The 24,199-nt window shown below is 45.4% G+C and overlaps 1 protein-coding gene across 1 annotated transcript in view; it reads right to left on the bottom strand.

Moving 5' to 3' along the window:
* Positions 1–969: 969 nt before the first annotated feature.
* The window catches only part of TRAPPC14 (trafficking protein particle complex subunit 14), a 69,227-nt gene continuing 45,997 nt past the window's right edge, over positions 970–24,199 (bottom strand). The window contains exons 7-11 of the mRNA XM_089663234.1: positions 22,644–22,726; positions 22,397–22,566; positions 22,158–22,312; positions 12,303–12,499; positions 970–4,858 (exon numbers count right to left, since the gene is read on the bottom strand). Of these exons, the coding sequence (XP_089519360.1) occupies positions 4,705–4,858; positions 12,303–12,499; positions 22,158–22,312; positions 22,397–22,566; positions 22,644–22,726 (759 nt within the window). The 3' untranslated portion in view covers positions 970–4,704. The remainder of the gene's footprint in view (positions 4,859–12,302; positions 12,500–22,157; positions 22,313–22,396; positions 22,567–22,643; positions 22,727–24,199) is intronic.

Genomic DNA, 24,199 nt, shown 5'->3' with positions numbered 1-24,199 from the left:
CTCGCTTTACCTAAACGTGTAACTATGCTGCACTACCTAAAACAATCCTGAAGGTGGCACAATAATACCTCCAAACAACTACCTCCGCCACCCAGCTTGTCCAGTATTTGAAGTGATTCTGTCACAGCAAAGAAATACAGAAACTTCAGGATTATCCCTTTAAGGCAGGGGTGGGCAACTGTGGCCCTCCAGCTGTTGCAGAACTACAAGTCCCATGAGGCATTGTAAAACTGACAGTTACAAGCATGACTCCCAAAGGCAGAGGCATGATGGGACTTGTAGTTCACCAACAGCTGGCGGGCCACAGTTGCCCACCCCTGCTTTAAAGGGATGATTTATCATTTGTGATCCCTAAGTAAACTTCCAGTGAAAATGACTGCCTTTGTATTAATAGATATCCATACATGTTAGTTTTAGTGGTTCTTTAGTCTTAATTTCTCATCAAGGGAGGGTCAGCTGCCAGGGAATGCTGGGACATGCAGTGCCTAATGAGCAGGAAAAGACTGATAGTCAAAAACTTGTGTGTTGGACCCTTTAGCCCCGGTTCACATACATGCGGCCGTCCGGGCCGCATTTTGCACGGGCACGAGAACCCATTCATTTGAATGGACTCCCGTGCCCCGTAGGGAAAGAAGTCCCTGCACTTCTTTGGAAAACACAGCCCACACGGGAACCTCGGTTCCCAGTACGGTTGCATCCTCCTGTGTGGGCGGTGTGCCATTAGAACTAATGGCAACCTCCTGCGGGTCCGCATTTCTCTGTGTGGGTGGTGCAGCTGCACAGATCCGCAGCGGCATCACCCGCACAGATGTGAACCTAGCCTAACGGTTGATTTACTAACCCTAGGTTCACATCTGTGCGGGTGGTGCTGCTGCGGATCCGCATGAAAATCCGTGCAACCGCACCACCCGCACAGAGAATTGCGGACCCGCTGGCGGGTGCCATTAGTTCTAATAGAACGCAGCCCGCACTGGGAAACGCAACCGTACTGGGAACTGAGGTTCCAGTGCGGGCTGCGTTTTCCAAAGTAGTGCAGGGACTTCTTCCCTGCGTGTCACGGGAGTCCATTCAAATGAATGCGCTCTCATGCCCATGCAAAACGTGGCCCGCACAGACGCATAGATGTGAACCGGGGGTAAAGCTGGAGAGTGCAACATTTGGTGCAGCTCTGTACAGAAACCAATCAGCTTCCAGGTTTTATTTGTCAAAGTTTAATTGAACAAGCTGATTGGCTGTAATACACAGCTGTACCAGATTCTGAGTGCTTCAGTTTTAGTAAATCCCCCCCTCTAGGTCTACACACAGATGACCTGTCAATCATGCAATAGAACCAATCATGTGCAATGATGGGAGGGCTATATTCAAGACCCATCCTTCGTCAGGAGACAAACTTTACAGTGACTTTGTGACTATCAAAAGAAAAAAAAAAAACAAACAAAAACCTGAAGACCTTTCCCTGCAAAATAAAACCCCATAGGGCCAATTCACACCTTACTGAACTGCCATGCAGGTATTCTCATAGATTGAGGCACGCTGTACGTTAGGTAGGCTGTTCAAAATGAATGAGCCGCAGCGCACCTTTATTACACCACAGTGCCCATTGTGGGTTGAGGTTCGCCACGCCGCATTGTGGAGGTGCGATGAGATGCCATTTAAAATGCATGGCAGTTCAACAAATCCAAGCAACTGTATGTTGCTGTAATGCCCATGTTTTACGGCAGAAGTATCCAAATACCTCTCTGGTGGGCAGCAAGTCCTAATTAAAGAGTGGCGGGGCTAGAGGATGGTACCACAGAACGTGGGAAAGGGGGGGAGGCACTAGACACTCAGTACCTGGAAGTCAGATGCTGAAGCTCTTAGAAAGAGCAAAGGACTTGCCACCCTCCAGAGAGGTACATATTAAGGCCTTGTTGACATGGGCAGTGAGGCCTGGACACCATGAACGGGTCCTGTGTTTATGCGTCCCTAGCTGCCAGTTACTGCATGCATGCAGCCCATAAGTCTAAGGATGCAGTGGTTGCAAGGACACAGCAACTCGTCTTAACGTGACAGGCGTGTAAGTAGTGGTTGTGTCCCCATACACTTGCATGGACTGTCTGCATGCAGCACTCGCCAGCTATGGACCAACAAATAGCCTGTTCACTGTGTATGGGCCTCAGTGCCTGTGTGAGTGAAGCCTAAGGCTTCATTTACTACAGTGTATGCCTGTGTAAGGGTTGCGTTTACCCGCATGGGGTGCAAGGGTTGCGTTTACCCGCATGGGGTGCAAGGGTTGCGTTTACCCGCATGGGGTGCAAGGGTTGCGTTTACCCGCATGGGGTGCAAGGGTTGCGTTTACCCGCATGGGGTGCAAGGGTTGTGTTTACCCGCATGGGGTGCAAGGGTTGCATTTACCCGCATGGGGTGCAAGGGTTGCGTTTACCCGCATGGGGTGCAAGGGTTGCGTTTACCCGCATGGGGTGCAAGGGTTTGCGTTTACCCGCATGGGGTGCACAGGTGTTCCGTGCATCCCTGTGTGGGCAATATTATTGATGTCAATTGGGACACCGCGTCCGGACGGACACAGCTGTTGCACCAAATTTATCATATGTATGGGTGCATGGCCGCGAGTGCAAACAGGGTAAACATAACCCTTGCACGGGTGCATGTTGTGGTACGCCCCATGTGTACGAGGCCAAAAAGTCTTCCTTTCAGAGGACTTCTATTTCTTTTTTTTGGATAGCGATAAAGTTGCTTTACTAAGAAATATTTACTGATCCAAAAGTTGAAAAGTGGGCAAAAGCCTTGAGGTTTTAGCTTGGTATGAAAATGTTGCCTCTCATGTGTGCCGCACTGGTGGCTGCTGCTTCACCACAGCCGCCCAGAGAATGTCCACATGGTTGTGCCAAAAAGAGACTGGAACCGGCATCTTCTGATGATGTCATCCAACCCAGAAATGTTGCCTTTGCAACTTCCAGTCAATCAGCGGCCGCCAGACAGGAAGTGGCTGGCTCCTCCCCACACACAAACTAGGAAGCCTGACAGCCCACCTTCCATTTCAGGCTGGACTGCTGGCAAAGAGAAGCGGTATCAGCGGTCCTGGTCCTCTGCAGGAACTGAAAAAAGAAGACACACAACCGCCACCTTCCAGTCAGAGGAGGTATCGCAGCTGGCCAATGAGAAGGTACAGCACACGCAGGAACACGCGCCCTGAGCCCCTGGAGCTCACAGCCCCCGAGACTCAGAGCTCCTGCACAGGTTCCATTGGAAACATGTTGCCCCCCCATCCAGAGAAAATACTAAGTGAAGGCCTGGAGGACCGACTTTTAAGTGTCGGGGGTTACCATGACTTCTGTTCCGATGGGAGGAGCTCTACATCTTAGGGGCTGTCCTGGAAGACATATCGAGAAATGTTGCTTACAGTCAACCCCTTGCAGGGATGCCACCATTGAAGCCATAAAACTAACAGTTGGGGCTGAAGCATGGCGATCACAGTGGGTCGGGTCACTTGCAGCGCAGCTCCTTCATTCAGAAAAGGTCTAGTATGCTTTTCAAAGGCATTTTGTGATTGGACAAAAATAGCTTGCAATGTTCATACACCCTTTGTCCAATCACAGAACGCCTTGCACATTTGAAAAGAAGACAAGCTGTTTTCTGAATGGAGCAGCTGCACCGTGAGCAACCCACTGTGCTCAATGTCAGAGGTTGCATGTAAGTAACACTGTTCAAGAATGCAGCCACCAATGAGACAAACATCATTAGAGGAACGTAGCTCATGTTCCAATCACGTTTTTGCCCACAGGTCAACAAAGTGTAGGGGGAGGGACATACAATGTACCATGTGCAAATGTTAGTACACGCTGTCATGCAGTGTGGGTTACAACCCAGGCTACGGTACTTGTGGCCTACAAACATGTCCTGCAACTAACTGCCTTTCTAGATTTGCTTTAGCAGACCTTTTCGATGGCCCTTTAATACGTATACATTTTTCTCCTCTTTGGCCAAGGCATTTTTTCTGCTTTCTTGAGGAAACCATTGCAGCTATAAATGGCTAGTCTCTAAGTGCAAACCGATAAACGGTATTTGGCGGAACCGGAAAACACTGGCGATCTGTGTCTGAAATGCCTGGTTAAAAATAACAAAAAAAACAGCAAAAAATGTAAACAGAAAAAAACCCTGAATGTACAAGAGATGGTGGCAAAGAGAAGGGGGTACAGTCCGTTCTCCCATCTCATTTCCTATATCACACGGGGTGAGTCACTGACCCCATTTGTACGTTAAGCTCCTCCCATCCCATTCTTTGGTCCCAATGTCCCACCCACACAAGCTTCCCAAAGCTCCATTCGTACTACCAGTGTTTGGCTTCAGTTACCCACCCCGACAGGCTGATTTTTTTTGTTCCTGGTCCCTCCCACCCCAAAGGCTGTGTCTGTTCGCTTTTTCCCTGTGCACACAGCCTACGTTTGGCCCCAAGATCCCCGTTTGCGTAGGCCACTGGTGGCCCTCATCCAACCCAAGCTCTATTTGGCCCATATATCTTCCTGGGCCGAGATTGTGTTTGGCCCTTCATTTCCCATCCAGGAGAGGCTCTGTGTGGCTTCAATCTCCCATCCAGTACAGGCTTGTTTGGTCTACGCCCTTCGTCCATCCCAAGCGTTGTTTGGTTCCCCCGTCCGCTGTGCGATTTTAGGAGGTTCCACTTCTGCTTGGCAGCATTGGCGGAGGTCACTGCACTGGATTGACCACCAGAACTTTGCACTGGCGCTTGGCTATTTTATCCAGCGATAGGGTGGCCCGCTCAGGGGGCAGGTAGAGGGGGCGGCCCAAGGGGGATCCTACAGGTGGAGTGATTGCACGACGCTCCATAACGCTGCCGGTTCTATACAAAGAGAGAAGGATAAATACACTTTAATGTCGCATGAGCCTAATCCAAAGACCTGTTATGTATACAATCAAAGTGGACCTACAGGTTAACACTCCAGCCTAAACCGCCCTGAAATTAAATACAGTTGCAAGAAAAAGTATGTGAACCCCTTGGGATTACGTGGAGTTTTGCATGAATTGGGCATAAAATGTGCTCTGAACGTCATCTAAGTCACAACAATAGAAGAACACAGTCTGCTGAACATAATACTACACAAACATTAGATGTTGCCATGGTTTAATTGCACATAACATGTAAACATTCACAGTGCAGGGAGGAAAAAGTATGTGAACCCCTAGCTTAATGACTTCTCCCAGAGCTATTTAGAGCCAGGAGTGAGCCAACCTTGACTCCAATCAGTGTGATGATATTGGATGTGTTGCTGACAGCTGTCCTGCCCTTAAAAAACACACACCTGCTTTGGGTTTACTGGTTTCAAGAAGTACTGTCTGATGTGAGCCATGCCTCGCAGAAAAGAGCTCTCAGAAGACCTACGATCAATAATTGTTGACTTGCATGAAGCTGGAAAGGGTTACAAAAGTATCTCCAAAAGCCTTGATGTTCATGTGTCCACAGTAAGACAGACTGTCTACAAATGGAGAAAGTTTAGCACTGTTGCTACTCTCCCTAGGTGTGGTCGTCCTGTAAAAATGACTGCAAGAGCACAGCGCAGAATGCTGCATGAGGTAAAGAAGAATCCCAGAGTGTCAGCTAAAGACCTACAGAAATCTCTGGCACATGCTAACATTTTTGTTGACACATCTACAATAAGGAAAACATGAAACAAGAATGGAGTACATGGGAGGACACCACGGAGGAAGCCATTGCTGTCCAAAAAGAATATTGCAGCACGTTTGAAGTTTGCAAAAGAGCACCTGGATGTTCCACAGCACTACTGGCAAAATACACTGTGGACAGATGAAACCAAGATTGAGTTGTTTGGGAAGAACACACAACACTATGTGTGGAGAAAAAAAGGCCCAGCACACCAACATCAAAACCTCATCCCCGCTGTAAAACATGGCGGAGGGAGCATCATGGTTTGGGGCTGCTTTGCTGCCTCAGGGCCTGGACGGATTGTTGTCATTAATGGGAAAATGAATTCCAGAGTTTATCAAGACATTTTGCAGGAAAACGTACGACCATCTGTCTGCCAACTGAAGCTCCGCAGAGGATGGGTGATGCAACAGGACAATGACCCAAAGCATACAAGTAATTCAACAAAACAATGGCTGCAACAGCACAGAATACGCCTTCTGGAGTGGCCCAGTCAGAGTCCTGACCTCAACCCCATTGAAATGCTGTGGCATGACCTTAAGAGAGCGATTCACACCAGACATCCCAAGAATATTGCCACACTGAAACAGTTTTGTGAAGAGGAGTGGTCCAAAATTACTCCAGATCGTTGTGCAGGTCTGATCTGCAACTACAGGAAACGTTTGGTTGAGGTTATTGCTGCCAAAGGAGGGTCAAACTGTTATTAAGTCCAAAGGTTCACATACTTTTTCCTCCCTGCACTGTGAATGTTTACATATTATGTGCAATTAAACCATGGCAACATCTAATGTTTGTGTAGTATTATGTTCAGCAGACTGTGTTCTTCTATGGTTGTGACTTAGATGACGTTCAGAGCACATTTTATGCCCAATTCATGCAAAACTCCACGTAATCTCAAGGGGTTCACATACTTTTTCTTGCAACTGTAGGTCTCCTGTCTTATGCCTGGTACACAGTTTTTTTTCTTTCATTCAGTCCAGCGGATGTGAGGATCTCGCAAGGAGGTATCTGTACTATGTGATGTTAGTACAGCAATCTCCCCGTTGAGCTATTGTGTTCTAAAAGGGGGACTGCTCCTGGCCAGAACACACCAGTCAGAGCTCATGTGCAGGGGCGGACTGACAACTCATGGGGCCCCAAGGCAATAGGGGATCATGGGGCCCATGTGTCCTTGCCCAAACTCAAAAAAGCCTTTCAAAAATGTACCAGGAGCATCTCATGGGGCCCCCTACTGACCCCGGGCCCTCGGGCAGCACCCAAGTTTCTAAATGGTCAGTCCGCCCCTGCTCATGTGCCAATCGGAAGATGTTTTTCTAGAATGCCAATTCTGGACATTTGGCCGGCTTCTATCAGACAGGCTGCTGTACACATGGGCCACATGTCAGCTGGTTTCTGTTGAACCGGCAGATATTCATCCCATGTGTACTGGGCTTTAGAGAAACTGTTCCTCTGGGATCCCACCATGGCTGCTCATCTGACAAGGTGGTTAGATATCTTTACTACATGGTGAAGATCAGCCAATCTGAAATGTGACCCTCCCCTTTAACATAGGTCAGGTGACCTAATGACTGCCTAGGGATCCCTGGGAAGCAGTATTTCACAAGTTCATTGAAAGTGGTTGTAAACCCAAAAAATCTAAATTGAAATGACCAGTCTAACCCACACAGCAAAGCAGCAAAAGTCATTTGTCCGTAGTCTGGCCAAGAAAGGAGCAGCCAGTCATCTGAAATTCTCTCTGCTTTCCTACGGTAAAAAAACCCGACATATGACAAACAATTGTGTCGCTACACCCGCTTTCCTGTGACTGACAGACTAACTAGGAGTCTCATGCATGAGCATGAGAGGGGGCGTGTGTCCCGCAGCCATCCACACAGATCACTCCCGAAACAGCCTAGCTCCGGAATTACTCAGCGGACCGTGCTGACACTATGTGCTTACCTGTACTAACAGAGGAAGAGGGGGGATACATGCTTTCACAGGTCAAAATTATCAACTGGGGGGAGCAAATGGCCACACAGATTTAACTCCTCAATGACTGGCCACGTTTACTGTGTAAGTTTAGAGCGTTACTTGAAAGTAGGGCGGTACAGTAAAAGTGCCCAGCAGCCATTGAGGGGTTAATTGTGATCCTTCTGCTCGGCTCCCTCCCTAGGAGCTGTGGGGTAAATCCCTAGGAGCTGTGGGGTAAATCTGTGTGAGGTTGTATGGCTGCCGTTAGTTGATAATGATGACCTGTTAAATGTATTCCCCGACCACCCCCCCTCCGTCAGTAGAGATAGACACATAATGTCGTCAGGGTCCTGCTGAATAATTCCCGAACGTTGCTCAGCTCCCTCCAGCCTATGAAAGTCTGCAGTCTCTGGTGCCTTAAATGCTGCCCATTGCTGACTCCTAATTAGTGTGTCAGTTATAGCAGAGGGGGTGAGGCGACACAAATGTTTTTCACATGTCAGGTTTTTTCACTGTAGGAAAGCAGAGAGGATTTCAGATGACTGGCTGCTCCTATTTTTGGCCAGACTAGGGACAGATGACTTCTGCTGCAATGCTGTGTGAGCTAGGCTGGTCATTTCAAATTTTGATTTTTTGGGGATTACAACCACTGTAAGCATTTCTACATAAAACCAATGATTGTTTATGGGAGAGCCCATTCCTATAACTGTCCAGCACATGTTGAAGTCATACAAAAAATAGCAGCCTAATAATTATCAGTTTTTGTTAAAGATTCAATGAGCACCTATTTATAGCTGTCCTAATATTGATAGGATCACAAGTCATTGGGGATAATTTACTAAAACTGGAGCACTCAAAATCAGGTACAGCTGTGCATTGTAGCCAATCGGCATCTGATTTCAGCTTGGTCAATTAAGCTTTGACAATAAAACCTGGATGCAGATTGGTTTCTCTGCAGAGCTGCACCAGAATTTCCACTCTCTAGTTTTAGCAAGTAAACCCCATGGTGTTTTCACCGTCACAATCCCTTTTAAATGAAACGGTCAGAGCCAAAAAGCTAAGTCAACAAGGTTAATGACCAGTGGGAATCTTGTGGTGCCTCAGTCAAGTACTGACTTAATTCTGTATATCTCTAGGCATATCTACAGTGGGGTAAAAAAGTATTTAGTCAGCCACCAATTGTGCAAGTTCTCGCACTTAAAAAGATGAGAGAGGCCTGTAATTGGCATCATAGGTAGACCTCAACTATGAGAGACAAAATGAGAAAAAAAATCCAGATAATCACATTGGCTGATTTGGAAAGAATTTATTTGCAAATTATGGTGGAAAATAAGTATTTGGTCAATATCAAAAGTTCATCTCAATACTTTGTTATATATCCTTTGTTGGCAATGACAGAGGTCAGATGTTTCCTGTAAGTCTTCACAAGGTTGGCACACACTGTTGCTGGTATGTTGGCCCATCCTCCATGCAGATCTCCTCTAGAGCAGTGATGTTTTGGGGCTGGCGCTGGGCAACACGGACTTTCAACTCCCTCCAAAGGTTTTCTATGGGGTTGAGATCTGGAGACTGGCTAGGCCACTCCAGGACCTTGAAATGCTTCTTATGAAGCCACTCCTTCCTTGCCCGGGCGGTATTTGGGATCATTGTCATGTTGGAAGACCCAGCCACGTTTCATCTTCAATGCCCTTGCTGATAGAAGGAGGTTTGCACTCAGAATCTCACGATACATGGCCCCATTCATTCTGTCCTGTACATGGATCAGTCGTCTGGGTCCCTTTGCGGAGAAACAGCCCCAAAGCATGATGTTGCCACCCCCATGCTTCACAGTAGGTATGGTGTTCTTTGGATGCAACTCAGCATTCTCTCTCCTCCAAACACGACGAGTTTTGTTTCTACCAAACAGTTCTATTTTGGTTTCATCTGACCATATGACATTCTCCCAATCCTCTTCTGGATCATCCAAATGCTCTCTAGCAAACTTCAGACGGGCCCAGACATGTACTGGCTTAAGCAGGGGGACACGTCTGGCACTGCAGGATCTCAGTCCCTGGCGGCGTAGTGTGTTACTGATGGTAGCCTTTGTTATGTTGGTCCCAGCTCTCTGCAGGTCATTCACTAGGTCCCCCCCGTGTGGTCCTGGGATTTTTGCTCACCGTTCTTGTGATCATTTTGACCCCACGGGGTGAGATCTTGCGTGGAGCCCAAGATCGAGGGAGATTATCAGTGGTCTTGTATGTCTTCCATTTTCTAATTATTGCTCCCACAGTTGATTTGTTCACACCAAGCTGCTTGCCTATTGCAGATTCAGTCTTCCCAGCCTGGTGCAGGTCTACAATTTTGTTTCTGGTGTCCTTCGACAGTTCTTTAGTCTTCACCATAGTGGAGTTTGGAGTGTGACTGTTTGAGGTTGTGGACAGGTGTCTTTTATACTGATAACAAGTTCAAACAGGTGCCATTGATACAGGTAATGAGTGCAGGACAGAGGAGCCTCTTAAAGAAGAAGGTACAGGTCTGTGAGAGCCAGAAATCTTGCTTGTTTGTAGGTGACCAAATACTTATTTTCCACCATAATTTGCAAATAAATTCTTTCCAGATCAGCCAGTGGGATTGTCTGGATTTGTTTTCTCATTTTGTCTCTCATAGTTGAGGTCTCCCTATGATGCCAATTACAGGCCTCTCTCATCTTTGTAAGTGGGAGAACTTGCACAATTGGTGGCTGACTAAATACTTTTTTGCCCCACTGTATTTATTTTTGTTTTTGAGAAGAGTGTGGAAGAGTTGGATCCCTTGTCAAGTTTTTATTACAGTCTGTGCTACCACTGGGGAGAGTCAGCCTCTCTGTCTTGGTGACCACTATCCCCAGGACAAACATAATGAGAAATCTAATAGGGACACTTGTGGTGGTGACATAAGGCCCACCATACACGTTACACTCTGACCATATCATCCCTGTACAATTGACCTTAAATCTACCAAAACCATGTAATATGAGGACCTCCCTAAAGTATCCAACCAATCGGGCCCTGCACTACATACTTGGTAGATCTAAAGGCGACAGTACAGATTGCACTGTTTCTATTGCGTTTAACCCCTTCGTGCCGGCGCCTCCTCACCCTTTAAGGGTTTCAGAAGGCGGGGCAGGGTTTAGGATCATGTGACCGCCGTGACACGCCATCATGGCGGGCACATAATAGGGAAAAGTCCCGATCAAAAGAGGAGATTGGGACCTTTCCATAGGTACCTGACATGTGTGCTGGGAGCGCACAGGGCACACGCTCTCAGCACATGTTCTTTTTTAACAGAACGCAAATGTGCGGCTGCTCGGCGTCTAGACCCAGACGCCGGGAGGCCGCACATTTGCGTTCGGCCAGCGTGAAGAGATTAAGAGAGGTTTTATCCTCTTGCTTTCTGTGGTGTCTGAGACAGAAAATATAAGAAAACCTACCAAAAAGACACAGACAGCAATAACCAGATAAGAGCTTTTAAAAGGCAAGTTCACCTTTTAAAAAAAAAAAAAAAAAATGAAGAGGTAAACTTATCTCAATTGGTGATGAGCTGTCAGTCCCACGTAGCCTATGCGGCGGTCTGGGAATTTAAAATCCCTGCTCTTTTCTGTAGGGCTATTGGGACAGACCAGAGCGATTCTGATTGGTCAGTGCCACCACATAACCAATTTGACCTATTGGAATCTCTCTGGTTTATCCTAGAACCCCTACAGAAAGAAGCAGAACAGCAGGGACTTCAGATCCCCTGACCGCTGCACCGGCTGTGTGTGCACTAACAGCTCATCGCCCACAGAGTTAAGTACAGTGGGGACTGGAGGGGGTGGGGAGGATGTACAGAGTTCATTTACCTTTTCATTTTTCTGGAATTGTGAACTAACCCTTTAAGCATTTCTCACTCTATCCAAAACTAAAAAATAAACTTTTTTTGCAGCAGGTGCACTAAAATCTTCAAACCAAAATATAGATCCTTGTGTACCCTTTGGATCCTAGGCCCGGTCTGTACACAGGTCCGTGACGTCTACCTATGTGGACTCTAAGCCCCACCCTCTGTCTTTTATCAGTCCAATTTCTAAATGCTGGTGGCTAATAGACACTTTGGAATTTTACGGTCAAATTGCAGGGGTGGTACCTAATGTTAATTTGAACTAAGTCCTGTTTACAGTTTGGGCTTTAACTCCACAAGGACACAAAAGTTGGTTTGAAGATTCAAGATTTACTGTGGGCAACACAACATGTCTGCACTCCCACAGAATGATTTGTTTTGATACTTCCTAGGCCCGGACAGCTACACTTTGAGGCTGGGTTCACACTTGGAACCTCATTCCAGTGCAAATCACATGCGAATTCTGTGCGATGCAATTTGAGTCATACATTTGTTTGGCTCAAATCGCACCAAAAAGGTGCAGGACTGCACTAGAATCAGATCGCAAAGGTATTCACACCCATGCAATCCGATTCTGCACATCGCACCGCGTTTTGCATACTGATTTCGGGGTGTTGTTAACTTAACATACACACCCGCACTGATTCGCATGAACAGAGCGCGATTGTGATGCGGTGTGGAATTTGCACAGAAAACACTGTGTATTCCGGACCGCATCAGTGTGAATCAAGGCTAAGAGGGAGTAATGCTGATCCATAAAGCAGTTGGATTGATTCCTCACCGGATGAGTTGACCGCGAGGGGGCTGCTGGTGAGAGAAAGACTGGGATCTCCCAAGAGCGCCCCCTTGCTGCTGCCTTTCCAGATCCCTAAGGGCCGGACTGCTGGGACTACTTCTTCTTGAAACAGGACGAGCGTCCGGAGGAGCCTGCGACACACTAGCGGTGAACTGCAGCTTCAGCTTCATATGTTGGCTTAGCTAGAAGGGAAAACAGACGTGAAATCAAAAGTCTAGTTGAAGTGGTCATGGTAATGGTGTTGAAGCATATTTCCACCTTTGCAGTCAAGGTTTTCTTTAAGCAAATTTAGGGTGAGCTTGTCCCAAGTCTGTCTGTCCTCATTAAGGCTAGGGTCACATCTGTACGGGTGGTGCCGATGCGGATCCGCACGAAAATCCGTGCAGCCGCACCACCCGAACAGAGAAATGCAGACCCGTGGGCAGGTGCCATTAGTTCTAATGGCATGCCACTCGCACTGGAAAACGCAACCGTACTGGGAACCGAGGTTCCAGTGCGGGCTGCGTTTTTCAAAGAAGTGCAGGGACTTCTTCCCTGCGTGTCAGGGACATGGGAGCCCATTCAAATGAATGGGCTCTCGTGCCTGCGCAAAACGCAGCCTGCATATATGTGAACCGGGGCTAACACACAATGCAAGAAACCAAGCCTCTACACCTTTAACACGTTGTTAGGATGGACAGTGTAACAAATCTTGATAATAGATAATGAAGATTTGCCTGCCCAAAACCCTAATAAACAAAGACAAACTAGTAGGATTTTTCCTTGCAGGATGATTTGTTTGGGGTACTGTGTGGGTGCTGGCATTGGGGGACTGGAAGTACAGACTAACTTCGGAGTCCACCCGTCCTGAGTTTCCTCCTGCGTTAGTCTCCTGCCGAAAGGGGAGATATGTGACAGGAGTCACTTTGGGTGGGGGCAGGGGCGGACTGACCATTTGGAAACTCAGGCACTGCCCGAGGGCCCGGGGTCAGTAGGGGGCCCCATGAGATGTCCCTGATACCTTTTTCATAGGCTTTTGAGTTTGGGCAAGGACACACGGGCCCCATGATCCTCTATTGCCCGCAGGCTCCATGAGTTGTCAGTCCGCCCCTGGGTGGGGGGCCCATGGAACACAGCTCACTCTGGAGAGATGGGGAGACCCCTGTCTCAGCTCCCCATATCCTTCTTATGTGTAAGTCACCCTGTGCCTGTTAGGGGTACAGGGTGACCTGTCCTAATATTGGGGTGGGGGGTTGTTGACTGTTTAATGCCATGTGGTTGCATCCAATTGTTCTGTTGTGTGTCTTGCTTGGGAACAAACTATTATGGGATGTATGCGGCCAGACTCATCCACCTTACTAACCGCTCCGTATCCGCCACCCCCCTCTGCCAATCCCTCCACTGGCTTCCGATTGCCCAACGGATAAAATTCAAAATGCTAACATTGAAGTATAAAGCTGTTCATAACACTGCCCCAAACTACATCACCGATCTGGTATCCAAATACCACCCAAAACGTACTCTCCGCTCCTCACAAGACCTCCTACTCTCTAGTTCCTTGGTCTCCTCCTCCCATGCCCGTCTCCAGGACTTCTCCAGGGCTTCCCCCATCCTCTGGAACTCCCTACCCCAATCCATCAGACTATCACTTACTCTCCTCACCTTTAGGTGCACCCTGAAAACCTATCTCTTCAGGGAAGCCTACCCCACCCCCTGCTAATTACTGAACTCCTCCACTCTTCCTACCACTCCCTCCCCCACAGCTATTTCCTCCTGTACCACTATCCCTTCCCTCCTAGATTGTAAGGAGCAGGGCCCTCGAACCCCTCGTGTATTGAATTGTATTGTTACTGTACTATCTCGTGTATTGTCTCCCATTATAATGTACAGCGCTGAGCAAACTATTGGTACTACATAAATCCTGTATAATAATAATAATGTGTTTGTGTATTGGCTTGGTGGGGAAGGGGGGGGGGGGGTGTCTCCAGCAGCGCCCCCTCCTGATGGGACTGTCTGTTGGTGTGTCTCTTGCTGCTAAGGGTGGATTGCCCCGCCCTGTGTCATTATGCAGGGAGGGGGGGTTTGTTCCCTTGAGTGTATATATCTTGTATCTGTGTTGAAATAAAGTAGTCTATTTCCTGGTTTACTTCAAGTCTGGTGTCGTCTAGTCTTGTTTGGTCTACTGTGGTGCCTGTGGTCGGTGTTCAGACAGGGAAGCGTTATCCTAACGGAAGTACCCAAGTGCAGTCTGGGGACAGTTCCGTTACACAGGAGGATCCAATATAGAGCGTCTAAAAAAAATAAGCCGCAATTTTATTTTATTTTTTAAGTTACACTATGTGAATGAGGACATGTAACAAATAAAGTCGTTGGTATCTCATTTTGGCTGCAAAAGTAGAAATACACTTTAAAGTGTAAAAACATAGTACAGTTGGTAATCAGGGGCACAGTAAAAATATCACAGATCAGCAATTTTGGTAATGGAGGGCTGTTGAGATTGCAGGCTTCTATTAGAGGTGCCTTATAAGATAAGTGTGCTTCAGCATGCATTGATTTAGGGCTCGTTCACACCATACGTGCATGAAAACTCCTAGATTGTAAGCTCCCAGGATCAGGCCCTCCTATCCCTCTTGTATTGAACTGTACTGTTGCTGTACTGTCTCCCATTATAATGTAAAGCGCTGAGCAAACTGTTGGCGCCATATAAATCCTGTATAATAATAATAACAACATCAATCAACAACCACCCACTGCAATATTAGGGCAGATCACCCTGTACTCCTAACAGGCACAGGGTGACTTACACATAAGAGGGATATGGGGAGCTGAGACAGGGGTCTCCCCACCTCTCCAAAGTGAGCTAGGTTCCATGGGCCCCACTCCCAAAGTGACTCCCGCCTCCCGGCGTCTGAAACTCTTAAAGGGCCGGGAGGCACCGGCAGGAAGGGGTTAAGGATAAGGCACTATATTTCTCTTTCTTCCATATATTCAAACTGTGCAGAAACAAGGAGAAGCAGAGAGATTATTAAAGCAAACCTGTTTTTTGCCTATTCATTCCACAGAATAAAACTAACTTTCATGGAACTGAGCAAGCATGTTTATGCATGAAACTGTCCAGACAGTACTGCACATGTGACTATCATCCACTCCAGGTCCATGGCCACCATTATCCATTACTATAAAAGAATTGGTGTTGCTGAAGGCTTATTAGTCCAGGCTAGAGTTGGTTAATTCCCATCTGCCCACAGAAGCAAGATGTCCTTCCTCCACAGACAAAGAGTGAGTCATGAGATAATTGCAGACAATCTCTGGAATAATGAATCGTCTGGGAATATTACAGTATGTCTTATGTTTTCATCAAAGCGGAGGAGAGGGTCAGGTCATACACTGTACCATTCAAGCACTTATCACTTCACCACACACGGTCTCTGATAATGACAGGGTAGGAGCAGTGCTGGAGGACGGCAGGCTGAAGGTCAGACAAAGATTTGTTTTTTTTTCATCAGCGGCAGATAACCTGCCTTCAATCACAGGGGAATTGTGGGGTTTGGCACAGCTATGCAGGACAAAATAACAGTTGATAGACAAAATAACAGCTGGGTAGGATAAGAGCTATGTGTTGGACAAAAATTGCTCCTCACTGAATCGGCTTCAGTTTCAAATGAATGTAACCTCACAAAATAGTTTTACATGCATATTCTGTTATTTTTTCACTTTGTTTTTTTTTTTGTTGCAGTCTGCTCGGTTTTTAGCATTTCAATTATTCAAAAATACCTGGTAACTGCCAGTTTCCTTTATCAGAAGCTAAACTGTGAGGTGATGGTCAGTTTTCATCTCTGTGCTTCCTTCTTAGAGACACAGGACATTGTGGCAATGCACGGTGTAATTTTACATCCCCCTGACGAAGCCACGTGACCCGGTGGCGCAACGCGTAAGGGAGGGGCACTGACGTCACCACGCACGTGAGATCATAGCAGCGAGTATAGGCTGTGTGTTTTCAGAACACACAGAGGAGGGTCTATAAGGTGTGTTATTATTGCTTCTATTGTGAGTGTATAGAATACTGATTGCAAATAAAAGGTGTTTAAGGATAAGGCACTATATTTCTCTTTCTTCCATATATTCAAACTGTGGAGAAACAAGGAGAGACGGAGAGATCAGGGGCGGACTGACAACTCATGGGGCCCCTGTGTCCCTGTCCTAACTCAAAAAAGCCTATGAAAAAAGGTACCAGGGGCATTTCATGGGGCCCCCTACTGACCCCGGGCCCTCGGGCTGTGCCCGAGTTTCCAAATGGTCAGTCCGCCCCTGGGAGAGATGGAAAGATAGATCTCTATCCTGCAGCACATAAAGGAAGAGGTCCATGTAACCTAATCTTTATCAAGGGAGCAAACCACCAAGAAAATCCCAATGGATGAAACACAGAATTACATCTAACATCCTGCATATTACTAACACAGAGCAGATGACCAATCCTGTCATTTAAAACACAAAGCTCTGGTTGCCCAATTGCATGTTATGCTTCCATTGAGGGGAGCGCATATCGATATTCAAATTCGGAGGGCACTTTTACAAGAAAAGCACCTGTTGGAATATATGAATTGACTTTGGGACTATCACTATATTCATTTATATTATTTTAATTTATATATTTTATATCTATATATTTTATATTTATATATTTTATATTTATTTTTCGATTAATGTTTTTTAGGTCAAAGCACACTAATATGGGTATTTTATGATTTATTAAGCACATGTAGTATTTTTCGGAGCGCGACATAATTGCACTTTCACTTTTTGGTTATGTTACACATTTATAGGAGTGTGTGTATTAGGGCCAGCGAACCATAGTAATATAAATGGTATCATTTCATTATTACAGTAGATCCTAGTGGCTCACAAGCACTTTATTATTATATACCTCCCATAGTTCGTTTATCTGCCATGCCCCCCCTCCCCCCCCCCCCCCCCCCCCGCCTAGGCCTTGCTGTGTTAACCTGCAGCAGCTCCCAGCAAAGTCTTGCTGCCAAAACTGCAGTACAGACAGACGAACATACTGCTGTGTGCAACATCGCTCTGCCTGTAGCATCCTGGTCTAGCTCAGCATTGTCACTGCAGATGGAGGGCCAAACGTACCGCAGCAGCAGCATCACCAACACCACCTGAAATGTCTGCCTGCATAACAAATCTGACATGCTCCTGCTAGGCAGAGGAGGTACCTAAAGGAAGGCTGGACAGTTATATATACATATAAAGCCATTTATAAGTCTGCCCCAAATTACATCACCAATCTTGTCTCCAAATATCACCCAAACTATCCTATCTGCTCCTCCCACTACCTCCTGCCCTCCTCTTCCCATGCTCGTCTCCAGGACTTCTCAAGAGCCTCCCCCATCCTCTGGAACTCTCTACCGCAATCTATCTGACTATCGTCTACTCTGCCCACTTTTAGATGATCTCTGAAAACCTCTCTCTTCAGGGAAGCCTATCCTGCCCTCAGCTAATAATGGAATCTTCTACTCCTCCTACCAGTCCATCCCGCACAGTTACTACCTTTTGTACCACTAGCCCCTCCCTCTTAGATTGTAAGCTCCAAGGAGCAGGGCCCTCCTATCCCTCTTGTATTGTTGCTGTATTGTCTCCCTTTATTTTGTAAAGTGCTGAGCAAACTGTTGGTGCTATATAAATCCTGTATTATAATAATAATAATATTAACACCCCCCCACAAAAAAAAAAGGCTCATAAAAATCTACTAAAAGCTCATCCACGTCATTAGGCCAGCTGGAAATCCAGCATTCGATCAGCCACTGCAGCAGTGATCTTTTTTTTTTAGTTTTAACTTCGTTTATTGAAATAAAATTGCAGATCAGGGTATTCTGACTGGAAAGAGGGGTTAAGTAGCCCCCGTTGTTAGTGCAGCTGAGGGGGTGGGGGATTTCACATCGCTTGTGTGGATGCTGTAATCTGAGTTTTTTCTTCATTCAGCCTGGCTGGTTGAATGGAAAAACTAACAGTTATTACCCAGCTGAAGTAGTTAATAGCCATCAGGAAACCCCATCTTGGTGGAAACTCTGGCCTGCTTGCTTTCCTGCTGGTCAAGACCTATCCACCCCTGAGCTGGATATTCATTGGGAGACCACTGCCTGCTCATTTTTAGGCCATCCTATAGTTACTACCTGCTGAATTAGGACTGTATTTATGGCTGACTGCAGCAGAGAGTCAATAAGTATTCCCCTATGGTTATACCTCCAAGATGCCCTATCCCAAACCACAGGGTGCTTGTAAGAGAATCAGGGATACTGTTGTCACAGAGATGCAGAATTCAAGCTGGAGAATCTATTTAAAGTGGTTCTAAGGCAGTGGTTCTCAACCTGTGGGTCACGACCCCTTTGAGGGTCGAACGACCCTTTCACAGGGGTCGCCTAAGACCATCGGAAAACACATATTTCCGATGTGTAAAGAGCAGCTACTGTGTAGAAAGCAGCTGCTGTGTTGAAAGCAGCTACTCTCTTGAAAGCAGCTACTGTGTAGAAAGCAGCTACTGTGTTTAAAGCAGCCACTCTGTTAAAAGCAGCTACTGTGTTGAAAGCAGCTACAGTGTTGAAAGCAGCAGTATTGGAGGTAAAACGACACTCATGAATTATAATTACTGGGTAAATAATTTTATGGTTGGGGGTCACCACAACATGAGGAACTGTATTAAAGGGTCGCGGCATTAGGAAGGTTGAGAACCACTGCTCTAAGGGCTCAAGGTTTTTTTTTTACCTTTGTGCATTTTATGCACGAAGGTAAAAATCCTTGAGTGCAGCAGCCCCCCTAATACTTACCTGAGCCTGATCGCGATCCAGCGGTGTGCATGAGAGCAGTGTCTCTCCCTCCTCATTGGCCGAGATAGAAGCGGGATCTGGATACAAATGGAGAAACAGAAAAAGGGCGCACCGACCTAGTGCATTATTGTTTAAAATAATTTATTGAAGAAACAAAATAGGTATCATACTCACAATGGACATAGGTTGGCTCTGAGGAAGAGGTTGTGTCCTTGAAACGCGTTAGCCAGTTGGTCATCCAGGGTTCCATCGTATGGACTCAGATGTTGTTTGGATCATACATCTTGTTCAGTTTGACATGCCTGTGTTATTATGTCCATTTTGAGTATGATACCTATTTTTGCTTCTTCAATAAATTATTTTAAAAGATAATGCACTAGGTCGGTGCGCCCTTTTTCTGTTTCTCCATTTGTATCCAGTGTATTTGGAGCACCCCGATCTGTTGAGGGCAGCAAGCAGTGCATATTCCAGAAAATTCCAGAACATTCCTATTGGGTCTACTGAGTCCTTTCCTAGCGCAGGAGTAAAGTGTTTGTTGTGATAGAAGCGGGATCCACTGGCTCCCACTACTATCAATCACAACCAGTAAGCCAATACGGAGAGAGCATGGGGCAGGGCTGAGCCACGCTCTGTGTGTGAATGGACAGAGGAGCTCAGCCGCGAACCTGCTCGGGTATCTCCATAGCAAGCTGCCAGGAGAGGGGCAAGGCGAGCCTGCAGGGGTCCCGAGAAGAGGAGGATCGGGGCCGCTTTGTGCAAAACCACTGTACACAGAACAGGTAAGTATAACATGCTTGTTATTTTAATTCACAAAAAAAAACCTGTAGCGTCACTTTATTTTTATAATAATAGATCATAGAAGAACCCTAGAGATATTGGAACTTCCTTTACGCTACAGACCCTCATACATCAGCCTACTGCTAACAAGTTTTGGGTTTGTGTTGATGGCATCTGTATGACTTCAGTTTAACCATTTGCCGCCCGCCCTATGGCCGAATGGCGGCCGGCAAATGTCATCAGCGTTCCGGGTGGACGCCATATGGCGTCCTCCCGCAAATGCGCAGATTGCGCTCCTGCAGACCCACGCAGCGGCGCGATCTGTCACCGGCCGTGTACCTCGGACACGGCCGATGACAGATCTGAGTATCGACCCCCGTTGCCGGTACCATGTGACCGTCACATGACAGTTGTATACAATGGATGGCTTCATTCATGCCCATTGTATACTTGTGTCTAGCTGTGAATGGTCACAGCGATCACATGCACTTGTCATGTGATTACTGGGGCCAAAGCACAAAAAAAAAAAAAAAAAAAAAAAACCCTGAATGAATCGATGTCATTCAGGTAAATGCTTGCAAATTCTTTGCTATAAGCAAATTGTGTAAAAAAAAAAAAATTCTGATTACTTCCCCAAAGTAATACAATGTTACTTTGGTAACATTGTACTACTTTGGTCATAGTGAAATATGGAAAAAAATCTTAAAAAAAGAAAAAAAATTTAATAAAAAATAATAAAAAATATATATATATATGTTTTATTTTTTATACTGTCACCAGTCAGTGTCCCTGATCACGGACTTCCGTGAATGAATGAAGTGCAAGTCTCGGCAGCCTTAGCGGCTGTGGGCTTGAAGTTTTTAATGAACTACCACAGTGCTATGGAGTGCCCTGGTAGTTCATTCAAGCTTCCTGTCTGAATATCTGCTTGCCCGATTACATCCCATACAACAAGCAGATATTCTGACAGGTCTGCAGGAGACCTGCATGGCATCAGCGATATACTGATCACTGGTGCAATGCTTTCCAGGCTCCTTTGGACAAAAATAATAAAATGCAAATTTTTTTTACCTGCAAAAAAAAAAAAAATGTGCATTTATTATTTTTGTCCAAAAGGGGAACTTATCCTTTAAGACATTTCTGAGATCATTCAGAATTTAACAGGTGAAACTGACCTGCAGATGATCAGCTTCAAGTGGGTTTTGCTTTCCATAGACTTATAATAAAATCTGCTTAAAGTAACCAAAAGCCGAAGGAGACACGCACCTAACCACTTCCTTTCCGGCCGTTGTATATAAACGGCCAGACGGTGGCAGTGCATGGTCGGGTGGCCATTTATAAATGGCCTCCCCGCCCCCTGCTTGTGCACGCTCCCTGGGAGCGTGGAGCACCGCGATCCGGTGCCCGCTGTGTCCTCCGGACACAGTGGAACACCAATCGTAGGACGGGACCTCTGTGAGGTCCTGATCATTTGATCACTGATTGGCTAATCAGTGATCACATGCAGAGTAGTAAGCAAGATGTCACTTGTGACATCATTGCTTACTACGTGTGAAATCTGTGAATGATCACAGAGGTCACATGGTACAAGGATATTCACAACAGCCTTGTACAATGTGACAAGCTGTGACCAATCACAGCTCACACAGTAGTTCTCAATGGCTGCAAGAATGCAGCCAGAGAGGAGAAATGACTGCTTTTACAGCCTTTATGGGTGTAAAAGTAATAAGTGTAAAAAAAAAAATCTTTATCACCCCCCACAAGTTGTACAGTGTCACCATGGTGACGCTGTACTGCTAGGGTGACAGTATGTAAAAAAATAAATAAATAATAATATAAAAAAAAAAAATGGGAAAAAAAGTTTAAAAATTATACATTTTTGGTTATAAACTAATTTGGATTTTTTTTTTTTACTAAAAAGATAAACGGAATACATTTTGGCCAAGATTTATGATGAAATACTATTTATTTGCAAACTTTTATACGAAAAACACTTTTTTTCAATATTTTGGGACTTTTTCATTTACAAAGCAAAAAAAATCCCAGTGGTGAATAAATACCACCAAAATAAAGCTTTATCTGTCTCAAAAAAATTCATTTGGGTACAGTGTTGCATGACCGCGCAATTGTCATTCAAAGTGTGATAGCACCGAAAGCTGAAAATTGGCCTGGGCAGGAAGGGGGTGAAAGTGTCCGGACTGGAAGTGGTAAAAAAACCAAACTGAGAAGATTATGACAGTTCCCTACTGCTCACCTCAAACAAACCAGCTTTTAAAGCCATGAAGGTGACACCGATGGTCACTGAGCTGCCTTTCCGACAGAATCCCAGACTATTAATTGGAGTGTAACACACCATGGCCTCCTGGGCGGCTTGCGTCATACGTCGCTCCTCTTCTGACAAGCACCGACCTGTGGAAAGCCGGACATTTAGCACATCCTTGTGTCCTACACGACAATGGTCGTTTTCTCCTCTTGCTGCCCCTTTCTACTCACCACCTGCTGCCATGTTGATGTCCGGTGACCACACCAGCCGGACAGCTAGGAAGTCCTGCAGGTCGTTCAGCAGCGTGTAGGTGACACGAAACGTAGAGTGAGCCTGAACAGGAGAGTCACAGCGAGCGGTCATGACAAACCGCGGCCTCTCCAGCCGAATACTTGGGAGCCTGGAAGAGTGAGTAACGTTGATCACATGTTGAAGTTACTGGCCAGAACAATCTAACTGGTGGCTTTGATAACTTACTTGTAGTGGGTGTAAATCCCAGATGTATATGGCAGTTTCGGAGTTGACCAGTGAACTATAGCAACTAATGGAACCTCCAAACCCTGACAAAACAGAAAAAAGGAGAGAAACATGACCAAACAGTGAAGACACAGGGACAAATATGGCAAGAGAGATTGTGAAAGATATGCAGGTGCAAAAACCCGTGCCTAAGATGATGCAGTTTCAACAGCAATTACTCTTTTTTTTGCAGAAAATTCTTTTAAAAGAATAAAAAAAAAAAAAAAGAAATTTAAATAAAAAGAGAATTCCTCAACATCACAAAAAAGATGGATGTAGTTTCAACAGCAATGACTCCTTTTTTTTGCAGAAAATTCTTTTAAAAGAGCAAAAAAAAAAAAACCTAAAAAAAGAGAATTCCTCAATATCACAAAATAAGATGATGCAGTTTCAACAGCAATGACTCCTTTTTTTGCAGAAAATTCTTTTAAAAGAACAAAATAAAAAAAAGAAAAGAAAAAGAATTCCTCAACATCACTAAAAAAAGATGATGTAGTTTCAACAGCAATGACTCCTTTTTTTGCAGAAAATTCTTTTAAAAGAACAAAACAAAAATAAAAAATTAGAATTCCTCAACATCACTAAAAAAAGATAATGTAGTTTCAACAGCAATGACTCCTTTTTTTTTGCAGAAAGTTCTTTTAAAAGAATAAAACAAAACAAAAATAAAAAAAATGAGAATTCCTCAACATCAATAAAAAAAGATGATGCAGTTTCAACAGCAATGACTCCTTTTTTTTGCAGAAAATTCTTTTAAAAGAACAAAAAATAAATAAAAAAATAAGAATTCCTCAACATCACTAAAAAAAAGATGATGTAGTTTCAACAGCAATGACTCCTTTTTTTTGCAAAAAGTTCTTTTAAAAAAACAAAAATAAATAAATAAGAGAAATCCTCAGCATCCCAAAAACAAAATTCACCAAAATTCGTGAACTACATGCAAAAATAGGTCAGTGACAGAGTATAAAACATATTAGAGATCAGTAGATCCAGACATTGACATCGGGCCACAACTAAAGCCGGCCATAAATAGACTGAATCTTGGCCAGTTCATCGGGGACCTGCCAGGATTTGATCCATCTATGGGCAGGCTGGTTGTACCCAATTCCACCTGCCTGGAGTTTGCATGTTCTCTCTGTGCCTACGTGGGTTTCCTCCAGGTACTCCGGTTTCCTCCCACACTCCAAAGACATGCTGGTAGGTGAATTGGCTCCTGTCTAAATTGTCCCTAGTATGTGTATATATGAATGTAAGTTAGGGACCTTAGATTGTACACCCCTTGAGGGTTAGGGACCTTAGATTGTACGCCCCTTGAGGGTTAGGGACTGATGTGAATGTACAATATATATGTAAAGTGCTGCGTAAATTGATGGCGCTATATAAGTACCTGAAATAAATAAGAAATAAAGTCGATCCATCGATCAACCTTGGTAAAACCGGACTGTCGTATTTCTTTACATGTGATTACTGCCGGCAGCTATGGCCTCTATCAATAATCATTGTGTTCTACCGGCCAG

The sequence above is a fragment of the Staurois parvus genome, unplaced genomic scaffold (genome assembly GCF_062004578.1).
Source record: "Staurois parvus isolate SC_StPar_1 unplaced genomic scaffold, SC_StPar_1.0 ptg001642l, whole genome shotgun sequence".
NCBI lineage: Eukaryota > Metazoa > Chordata > Amphibia > Anura > Ranidae > Staurois > Staurois parvus.
Note: the sequence above shows the minus strand (reverse complement) of the source record. Positions and strands in the feature narration are given on the sequence as shown.